The sequence below is a fragment of the Brassica oleracea genome, chromosome C9, assembly GCF_000695525.1.
Source record: "Brassica oleracea var. oleracea cultivar TO1000 chromosome C9, BOL, whole genome shotgun sequence".
Taxonomy (NCBI): Eukaryota; Viridiplantae; Streptophyta; class Magnoliopsida; order Brassicales; family Brassicaceae; genus Brassica; species Brassica oleracea.
The window spans coordinates 29,528,981-29,539,457 of record NC_027756.1 but is presented as its reverse complement, the minus strand read 5'-3'; the positions used below and the strand labels follow the sequence as shown (position 1 = coordinate 29,539,457).

Sequence of the window (10,477 nt, the reverse complement as noted above, 5' to 3'; positions counted from 1 at the left end):
TGCTCAACTATGGGCTGAGTGAACGACGTTTTTCGTGTGTTTGTGGTTTGCCGTAGGTGAAGTCGCGTCTTTATGCAGCCTGTGTTCGGCTAGGAAACAGAGGCGCAACTGTTTTTGGGATCCCCATATCTTCTTAATTCTGTTTGGAGTTTGGAATTTGACGCAAAGATGGTAAGTTGACTGGAGAGCCCTCATGGAGTTTATCCAAGGTGTTCCCAAGATTGCATTGTATATCACCGGGTGGTTGAGTACTGAGAATCTATGATCTTTGTCACGCCTTCGACCATGACAGTAAGTTCGATGGATCCAAAAGTCCAAAGATAATATCCAAACAAAAAAACCTGTTAATGGTTTCAGAGTCAGGATGATTTTGGAAAGATTGATATTCGTCATTTTGATAATTTCTTGGAAAATTATATAACAATGCTTAATGTGTATACGAGGATCCTGGCCATGTCATGTTCCTTGATGACCAGCTCGATCACGAGTGGATCATTATGCGGTATGTCGATTCTGACCGTTTGTATTTCTTCAAAAGCGACCACATCGTTCGGGAGGTCAAGAGGAGGAGACAAGTTTACACTAATTTTGGCTTTTTATGATAAGCTTTGATCGACGAGCCGGGGACAAAGTAAAATAGTTATGGGTTTTCATTACTAAAGCAAAGGGCCCACTAAGATCATGGTCGTTACATAAGCATTGTAACAAGGAAGTAAGCATTGACTGATTTGTAAGAATTCCTCTTTTTAATTTCGTGAAACAAAAAATGCAGGTTAAGTTTCCTAACACAGGTATATTTGGATAATAATATATTAAGATAGCCAAAAATCAAATGCGGCTAAACCAGGTTTAGGATGTGTTACCAAATCCAAACCGAATCTAACTAAATACGAACCATGACCTACACAAATTATTATAATACCCGAATGGAGTTGATTTTGTAAACCCAAAACCCAATATAAACTGACTTAAACCCGTATTGTCACCCAATTGTCAAGGCCTAATTATTATCCTTATCATCTAATTTCAATTTGAATTTATTTCAGTTTTAGAACTCGGATTTTGGTCACTACTACATATCGGCTTGAACTGATTTGAATGTCCTTCGCCCATCTGGACTACCCAACTTTCTGCATGTATCAATAAGCGTCATAATGAGATGGATGGCTTGGAGTTTCTTGTTAAGTGGGTGGACATATCTATTTTGGAGAATTCGCGGGTTTCTTCTAAAGAGTTTGTCACATGTTTTTCTTATTACAAGCTTCACGGAAGTGGGATTTCGTTGGGGGAGTATTGATAGATATCATAACTCATAATATAGAAGGAGGAAGAACAGAGGAGGCTCTAGAATGGAGGATGATGTGAAAGTGGCCGGTGGAGGGAAAGATCTGAATTAAAATAGTTATTTGAAGATGACTTGGTTTCAGAAAGAGGGTTTTCAGTTAAGAGTGGATCTTAGCTCAAGAACACACCCATTTGCATAAGCAGCTTATGAACATTTGATTACTATTATATTTTAGGAAGAGCCGTTCTTACGAATTTAAAGACGAGGCAAAAAAAAAAAAGTTAACGACATTTTTGGAAGAAAAAAACAAAAAAAAAAGTAAATAAAAAGTTTATGGGCCACTAGTAGCCTCCATCTTTGGTTGTTTAACATATCATGGAATATTGATTATCGCTAAACAAATAAAAACTAATATTAATATGTGGCAGAAAATAATTGATAAAACAAAAGGCTGGAAGCATGTTTTTCCTTTGCTTCGTCTAATGGTCGGCACTGCTTCAATGCTTGTATGTTGTTGGAAAAGACGTCATGAGTCTTCTCTTGATCACCATGATACGAATGAATCTTTTACTATCATTATGAGATTGTAGTTTTTTCATAATTCAAGATTTACGTAACACTCCGATCAGCTATGGCTAATAAGCCTCCTACGTCCGTTCACTCTGCCCATGGACTCCATCTCGTTCAACGGATAGTGTGTTAATTTTTTGGAGGTTCGGAAGACTTGTTTACTGACCCTACAATTACCGCATAACCTTTCTCCACGCTTTGGTTTCACTAGTACAATATCGTGAATTACAACCAGATAGGTTACCCATCCTTCTACTACTCCAGCTCAAGCACTTTAATTTCAGGAGTTCTAAATGGATTGGTGACCGAACGCTAAGTACACTTTGGTGACATAGATAGGCAAATAAATTATTTTTTAGGTTTTCCGTATACTACAAACCGGGATGTTAAAATTCACCCCCTTTCACAGAACGCTACGTTCTCGTTGCACACTCGTCTGGGTTTGTCTCAAGTACCACATGTAACTCTCTAACCGCCCACGGCTAATGGACCTCTCATGTCCGTTCATTCGGCTCGTAGGCCTCATTTTGTGTGACGGTGGTGCATTAATTTTTCGGAACACTACAGGAAATGTGGATATTAATAGCAAATCATGATAGCGTTTTTTTTTTATTCTGCTATAGTTGACATACCTCTTACTTTTAGATTGCGTTTGTAAAAATGCAAACGCTATATTTGCTATATTTAGTTGATCTGATTTTAATTATGCAAATGGCTTTTACAAATGTAGTATACATAGCACTATCAATTTTGAACGCTATGCATAATTAATGTAAAAGTCTCCTAACATTATTTGTAACTAATACAATTTATTATTTTTTGAGAAATTATTTAGTTTCCAATATATTTTGATTAGTGAGAAAAATAATATATAAAAATAAATAAAACTAATAAAAATTTGTGATACAAGCTAAAACATACTAGATCATTAAGCATGATATAGACAAAACGAAAACAAAAAAAATGAAAAGAGAACAAGAAAAACAAAAGTTCAAAACTTAAAAATGATTTCTATTACGGATCATTGCATTGGATGTTATCCAGATACACCTGCTCCTTGGCGACTCCTTTCTTTGCTCTGAATTCAAGAACAGCTCCTTAGAACCTGACTCCTTCCTTTGTTTAGTCAAATAGTCTTCAACGGAGAGTAATTGACTGGGTTCACGACCTGCACGGGCTTCCCAGTCTGCAACAAAAACAAGGTCATGTAAACATACACCCATAAATGATCATAAGTAACAGAAACATGAATCAAGTCTGGCTATCCACTGCATATATCATCACACATCTACGAAGACTATTATTAAACAATAGAATGATTTTTTCACTGAAACATGTCAAAGAAAATCAGCCCAAAAAATTCGATCACTATTAATCTCTTGAAAGATGATGAAAATCCTTATAATGGAAGAGATGCTTGGAGAAAGTTTCAAAAGGGATAAACTCCACACAACAGAAATCTCTCAGCTTTTTCACAACGAAAATCCTTATAATGGAAGACATGCTTCGAGCTATCTCCTCCTCCTCCCGCCTCATAACACCCTAAACCATAATACAAAGAATCATTACACAGAGAACAAAAACGTGACACAGAGACTATTAACAATATAAAATAGTTAGTAAAACACAGAGATAAGATAAAAAAAAAAAGATAGCCGAGACCAGAGACAAGCTAAAAACAAGATAGTGAAGACCAGATACAAAGAACCTTTACACAGATAACAAGATAAAACCGATACAAGATAAACCAGAGAAAAAGATAAGTTGGATAGTCAAGACCTCCTAGCTGAGAATATCAGCAGAGATGATATGATCGATTGTGTGTAACAGAGACTGACACTCAAGACATGAATTCTAGACCCAGAAACAGATATTCAAGGAAAAACAAAACCCAAACCTAAAAACCCCAAATCGAAACCTAAGAGCATCTTCAAAAGAAACTCTATAACTCCAAATATAGAGTTTAACTTTTCAAAATTTCAAATTCGAAGTTTCATCTTTTTATTTGTATTTTGCTTCTTACAATTATACATCATATTTATAATTCTTAAATATTTTTTTGTTTATTATTTTAATCCTTAAAACTTTTATATCTCATAAATATTTCAAATTTGTTTTATAAATTTAAGTTTTACACATGAAATTAAATAAAAATTTTAAAACAAGATTTATAATATTTTAAAACTAGAATTAAACAACAAGAATATTACAAAAAGCCATAATAAAAACTTATTAAAAAGACACATGAAGACATAATTATTACTCAAATTTAAATATTATAACAACACTAATAGTCTGGTAAATTTGCTATGGAACTTCCCAAATCTCCAAAATATTGTTCAAACAAATTTTGTGTAACCGAAGATGGTTGTTATTGTTGCTCTTGACGCCTTTTTCGTACGATTCTTTCTTGTTCAAATCGAATGTATTCACGAATATTAACATCATCGATAGAAGTTAAGTTTTTCAGCAATATTTTATTTTCCTTTTTTACTTCTTTAAAAGCTAATTTTTTTGCTTCATTTTGCAGTCGTAATTCAATCATCTTATGACCTTTTTCCCTGCTTATTGTACTTTCGTTTAAAAGATCAAGGATTTTTTCGTTTGATGATTTCAAACTATCAGCGGCCATATTATGAGGATATTCGATTTAAACAATTTATGGCTCGTAATCTACAAATAAAAAATAAAGAGAATCATTTCTTACTTTTCTTACTTCAAAATGCAATAGTTGATCATATATGGGAGCATTACGGAAATAATTTTATGGAATAATGTAGTATTTTCTTGCAGTTTAATATTTAATTATGTACTTTTATTTATAATTTTATATTTGAGTGTAAGATTTTTTAATTAATATTTCTGTAATATTTATATATATGTATTAGTTATTTATAGAAGTTTTATGAATTTACATCAACTATGACAAATATAAGGACCATAGTGTAAAATATAAATAATTTTGAAGTTAGGTTTGAAGTTTTATTTTGGAGAAGAACACAATGAAACTTCAAATATAGAGTTTTGGAAACTTCAAAATAGAGTTCCTTTTTGGAGATTCTCCGAGAAAAACTAAGAAGAGGAATTAACCAAGAGATTTAACTCGGCTGGCCGTGGACAAAGACGATTGGAGGGTTTTCGGTGGAAGCCATGAAGAGACTGTCCGGCAAACACGACGGAGGAGAGATGGAGTCGAAAAGACGATGAGCTCGCAAGAAATAGGTGGGGAAAGAGACGTGAGGTTGCTCGGGCATGAGGGCTGTTCGATTCAATGCCTTTTCGTGATTTGGTGTCGTGGAACAGTCTCATCGCTGGGTGGTTCCTTCTCTCTATTTCTTATCTTTTTATTTGTATTTTTATTTTTATTTTTATTTTTGGGTGGTCCTCCTCCTTTCTTTATCTCCCTGCCGACACTTTTTTTTTTTAAAGAAAAAGGGGTTTTGGTCGTGGGTTTGAGGTGTAAGAAAGAAGAGGCTGAGCTCGTTGAAAACAGGCGGAAGCAATTGTTGGAGAGGTTGTGCTCGCCTAGTGGTCGTGGTCTGTGGTGTGAGCTTGTTTTTTTTTTGAAAAAACAGGTTTGGTCGTGGTCTGTGGTTTGGGAAAGAGAGGCTGCGCTCCTTTTTTTTTTTTTTTTTTGGTTGTTTGGTCATGGTCTGTGGTGTGGGGAAGAGAGGCTGAGCTCGTTTGAAGGAGGAGCTGAGCTTGTCACCGGTGAAAGGCTGAGCTCGTCGAAGGAGGGGCTGAGCTGGAGAAGAGCTCGTCAATGGTGGTTCTGAGTTCGTTGGGAGAGGCTGAGCTCGTCGAAGGAGGAGCTGGGTTTGAGAAGAGCTCGTTAATGGGGGGATTTTGTCTCCTGTCGTCCCGAGTTTATCGACGGCGGCTCCGAGCTCGTTGCTGGTGGCTCTGAGCTCGTTAATGGCGGCTCCGAGCTTGCCTCTTGATGTCTGGAGCTCGTCGATGGCGGCTCTGAGCTCGCCTCTTGATGTCCCGAGCTCTTCAATGGTGGCTCCGAGCTCGTCAATGGCGGCTCCAAGCTCGTTGTTGAAGATCCCGAGCTCGTCTCCTGTCATCCCAAGCTCGTCAATGGCGGCTCCAAGCTCGTTGTTGAAGATCCCGCGCTCGTCTCCTGTCGTCCCAAGCTCATCAATGGTGGCTCCAATTTCGTTGCTGGAGATCCCAAACTTGTCTGATGTTCCGAGCTCATCTGATGCTATGAGTTTGTTAATGGTGGCTTCGAGTTCGGCTTTTGTTTCAAGCTCTTCAGTTTTGTTCCAAGTTTGCTTCCTGTCGTTCCTAGCTCGTCCCTTGGTTCGAGCTTGTCTCTTGCTATCCCAAGCTTGCCATTTGTCGACGGAGCCGTGTCGTGGTGAGGTGGGTTGAGCTCGTCGTCTTCTGGTTCGAGCTCGTCTCTCATTTAGTTGGTGTTCCTCTTGCTCCTAGTGATAGTGAGTGCGTGGAATACTTCAAAGCGACGAGGGCTCGGGGTTGGACTGAGGTGAGGCGATCGGAGGTTTGGCAGTGCATCCCGTTTATTGACTCAGGTTGAAAATATGAACTTTTTTTTTTTTAGTTGATGGGTTAAGTGTGAGCGCGGAGCTGCAGCACTGAGAACGGATCTCGTATTTTTTTTTTTGCAAATTTGATTAAGTGTGAGTGCGGAGCTGCAACAGTGAGAACGGATCTCGTATATATTTTTTTCAAATTTGATTAAGTGTGAGCGCGGAGCTGCAGCACTGAAAACGGATCTCGTATATTTTTTTTGCGGAAATTTGATTGTGTGAGCGCGGAGCTGCAGCACTGAGAACGGATCTCGTATTTTTTTACGTGAGAGATGGTCGTATCCTACCTGATATTTGTTTGAAGAATATATAATTTTTTAATAGAACTAACTGAGCCTCGTGAGAGGTTGCCTACGTACCCCACAGGCGGGGATCAAGCCGACCGTAGTTCACCTTTACAAGGAAAGTAAATGCTTGGATTAAAAGGGGGCGGATCCTCCTGGAGACTTATTTTTGGTATATCAGGGGCGCGCCGGTCTTCTTAGATTTTCTTAGTAGTAAAATCGTTTGAGATTCAAAGAGTTCCATGAATAGAACTGCAATATGTCTGGGCATCTTCTGATCCTTGACTGTTGCGAGCGTGCTTTCCTGTGGAGCAACTGGATGGTTGGTCGCTGATTTGATAATTGGATGCTTTTCTGCTCTTTCCATCTTTGTACGCTTTGTCATAATGCTGTCTAGGTTCGTAGTATTCATCAGGCTCTTTATCTTTCGAAGATGATTTTTTGGTGGCTGCGTGCTTTTTGCTGAATGCAGCTTTATCTTCTTCGATTTCGATGAAAGTTATCGCCCGATGGAGTGCATCTTCCAGAGTCTGTGGTTTATACTTCATGAGCTCTTCTCGAAATGGTGATTTGTGCCAAAGACCATTTCGGAGTGCGAGGACTGCTGCTTCGTCGAGTACGGTGATGCGAGAAACGATGACTCTGAACTTGTCGATGTACGAGCGTTGTGTTTCCGTAGGTTCTTGAGCCAAAGTCCATAGGTCGGCATTAGTTTCACTCTGTTGGATAAACAGCGAGTAGTGTTTGAGGAAGGCCGTCGAGAGTTGATTGTAGTTGTCGATAGAAAGGGCTTCAAGGCGTGAGAACCAACCGAGGGCGAGTCCGCTCAAATTTTCCACAAACAATTGACAGAGACCGGCATCGTGTTCTTCTGGTGAGAAATTGGCTCTCCCGGTTGCGATGCTGAAGGCGGTTAGATACTCTCTTGGATCAGATGTTCCGTTGTAAGTCAGGAGTTTGATTTTGTTCTTCTGATGTCGGACAGGGATACTGAGGAGACGAAATGTAAAAGGTGTATTCTGGGTCTCGCGGAGTACACGATCGATCTCTGGTGCTGTGATGGTTGCCTGATAGACTTTGGAGTTCATGCTTTGCAGCTGAGCCCTCATTTCTTCAATGTCGTCGTCTCTGTGTTGGGTCTCCATGTTGGTGATATGCGGGAAATTGATGTTTTGAAGATGTTGATCATTTAGATAACTTGGGCGCTGCTGTCGATTCGTGCTGAAGATTGGTGCTGAAGATTCGTTCACATGATTCTGATGTTTTTGTCCGGAACTTGTGATTGGTGCACGTAGATCGTTGGCTTGGATTGATCGCTGCTGTCCTGAACCGGTCATTGGTGTTGGTAAATCTTTGAAAAGAACACGCTGGAGTCGTGGAGTGATATCAACTTGTTGTGATCTTGATGCGCCAATCTCGACAGACTGGAGTTCGTTAATGCGGTTGTTGCAAGCAATCTTAGAATACGCGAGGTCGTCCAAACGAGAGTTCGTTCCTCGAGCGAGCTCGTCGATCCTTCCGAGAAGGGTCTGAAAGATCATGGAGATGTCTGGCTGAGTGGAGTACATCGTTCTTGTGTTAGGTGGTTGTGTTGCAGCTGGGGTTACGACAGGTGTTGTCCTGTTTGTGGGTTGCACAGGAGTTGTGATCCGAGCATAAGTCTCAAGATTTATTGGTTGGACTGAGGTCGTCTGTATGAGAGACGTGGTGCCGGCTGGATGACGCGAGGTCGTAACTGCTGCTGGTAGGGCCGAGGTCGCCACCATGGACTTTGTGTTGTTGGCTGGAAGGGCCGAGGTTGTCACCATTGATGGCTGGGTCGAGATCGTCGCCACTAACGTCGAGGTGTTGGCTAGATGGTCCGAGGTTGCCACCATTGATGGTTCGCCCGAGGTCGTATAAGTCTCAAGATTTATTGGTTGGACTGAGGTCGTCTGTATGAGAGACGTGGTGCCGGCTGGATGACGCGAGGTCGTAACTGCTGCTGGTAGGGCCGAGGTCGCCACCATAGACGTTGTGTTGTTGGCTGGAAGGGCCGAGGTTGTCCCCAATGATGGCTGGGTCGAGGTCGTCGCCACTAACGACGAGGTGTTGGCTAGATGGTTCGAGGTTGCCACCATTGATGGTTCGTCTGAGGTCGTCGCCACTAGCGTTGAGGTGTTGCCCAGATGGTCCGAGGTTGCCACCATTAATGGTTCGCCCGAGGTCGTCGCCACTAGCGTCGAGGTGTTGGCTAGATGGTCCGTGATTGTCATTGCAGCTAGTTGTGCGCTCGTTATTCCAGGATGGTCGTTGGTTGCAGAAATCGGGGAGTCTGGTTGCGCTGTGGGTTCTGTGACTGCCGAGCTGTCTTGAGGTGAAGAAGAATCTCCTGCCCCATGGTGGGCGCCAATTATTGTTTCCATATCTGGTCGGTGATGTAATATTTATAAATGATATAAAGAGGTGGAGATTTTCGTATTAATAGTCAAGAATAAACAAGTTCGGACAATTACAAGAACTAAAGATGCTCGTCTAAACAGTTCGTCTAAACAAGTATCTTTCTATTTTATGGTTTGAGGTCGTCTGGGCCGAGCTCGCCTAGTGGTCGAGGTCTTCCAAGACTTTGTCTGTGATGAAGAGGCGATGTTCTCCTTTTCTGTACTTTATGTACGTTTCTGACCGTCCTTTTAATGAGTCTGGCGTCTTCTATTTATAGTGACGTATGTTTTGTCTTCTAGCGAAATCATCAATTGTTGTTTAACGGGCCGGATCTGATTTTCGGCTTAGCTCTTAATGGGCCTGTGCTAAGCCCATCTCCAACGATCGCTGGGTATGGATGAACTGTTGCAGAGAAGCGATCAGCCTCTTCGACGAAATGGTCGCTTGTGGCTTCAAACCTGATAACGTCACGATCGTCTCGACTCTTTCGGCTAGTGCACGGTCAGGAGATTTGGAGAAAGGGAAAGCTATACATGATTACGTTAAAGGAACGGACTTTTCGTAGATTCGTTTTTGTAGGTTTTTTGATTTCTATGCGAAATGTGGTTTCATCGAGACAGTGATTGAGATATTTAAAGATATAAACACTTTAATAGTATTTGGGTCAGATCGAATGGAGGCAAAACCCAAATAAAAGAGGCAAAAATGGAGCCGATGTTATAAACCAAATGATGATCGACCATAGACCAGCCCGTACTACAGGCCCAATCCGGAACATGATAAAGACAACCAGAGACTATGTGTTTATCTAGTATATATTCCATGTATATCTGTAACATAGTGTTTATCCTTATCCTTATCTTGTTAGAATAAACATGATCTTATGACGGTCTAATACCTTGTATATATATGGACCTTCTGGTCGACAGTAATGATAACAGAAGTATTTCCCCAACACTTCATTTACAACACGTTATCAGCACGACGTTGCTCTCATAAACCCTAACCCTAAAAACCAGAAATAAATCCGAGCAGTAAAAACCCTAATTCCCGACAAACTTCAAACAGCTTTATCCCTCAACTCCGGTGGATCCAGACGACGAACCAGATACCAAATTAAAGCTCTTGACGAGACGAAGCCAACGCCGCTAACCCCGCATCAATCGGAGTTCGAACGCGCCCTCACGCTCAGCTACAATACAGGCGGAAAATTTGTTCCAGAAACCAAAATCCCTCTCAACCATATACCAGACTCCTATTCCAACAAGCAGCAACAAAAACAATAATTCCAAGCAATCCATCAGCTAACCAGGAAGATCTCTAACTGATAGACCGATCAACCCATCAAAAGTTTTCAG

General features: G+C 40.6%; 3 protein-coding genes across 7 annotated transcripts; 1 reads left to right on the top strand and 2 right to left on the bottom strand.

Moving 5' to 3' along the window:
• Nucleotides 1-2,746: 2,746 nt before the first annotated feature.
• On the bottom strand, nt 2,747-5,170 carry LOC106313589. 4 transcript variants are annotated; one of them, XM_013751445.1, is made up of 3 exons: nt 4,946-5,170; nt 3,307-3,397; nt 2,747-3,041 (listed from the first exon to the last, which is right to left on the bottom strand). In XM_013751445.1, the coding sequence occupies exons 1-3, from the start codon at nt 5,162-5,164 to the stop codon at nt 2,854-2,856; spliced, it is 498 nt and encodes a 165-aa protein (XP_013606899.1). In that variant the 5' UTR covers nt 5,165-5,170; the 3' UTR covers nt 2,747-2,853. The 4 variants fall into 4 exon arrangements, with proteins under 4 accessions (XP_013606899.1, XP_013606900.1, XP_013606901.1 ...); XM_013751446.1 differs by having other exon boundaries at nt 3,310-3,397; XM_013751447.1 differs by having other exon boundaries at nt 4,959-5,170.
• A 1,758-nt stretch (nt 5,171-6,928) lies between these two features.
• On the bottom strand, nt 6,929-8,266 carry LOC106314751. Its single transcript, XM_013752580.1, has one exon. It carries the CDS (start codon nt 8,264-8,266, stop codon nt 6,929-6,931), a length of 1,338 nt encoding a protein of 445 aa, XP_013608034.1.
• A 145-nt stretch (nt 8,267-8,411) lies between these two features.
• On the top strand, nt 8,412-9,953 carry LOC106313591. 2 transcript variants are annotated; one of them, XR_001264416.1, is made up of 2 exons: nt 8,412-8,591; nt 8,904-9,953. XR_001264416.1 is itself a non-coding variant. In XM_013751449.1 (2 exons), exons 1-2 carry the CDS (start codon nt 8,463-8,465, stop codon nt 9,051-9,053), a joined length of 417 nt encoding a protein of 138 aa, XP_013606903.1. In that variant the 5' UTR covers nt 8,412-8,462; the 3' UTR covers nt 9,054-9,953. The 2 variants fall into 2 exon arrangements, 1 of the variants encoding a protein (XP_013606903.1); XM_013751449.1 differs by having other exon boundaries at nt 8,766-9,953.
• The last annotated feature ends 524 nt before the right edge of the window (nt 9,954-10,477 follow it).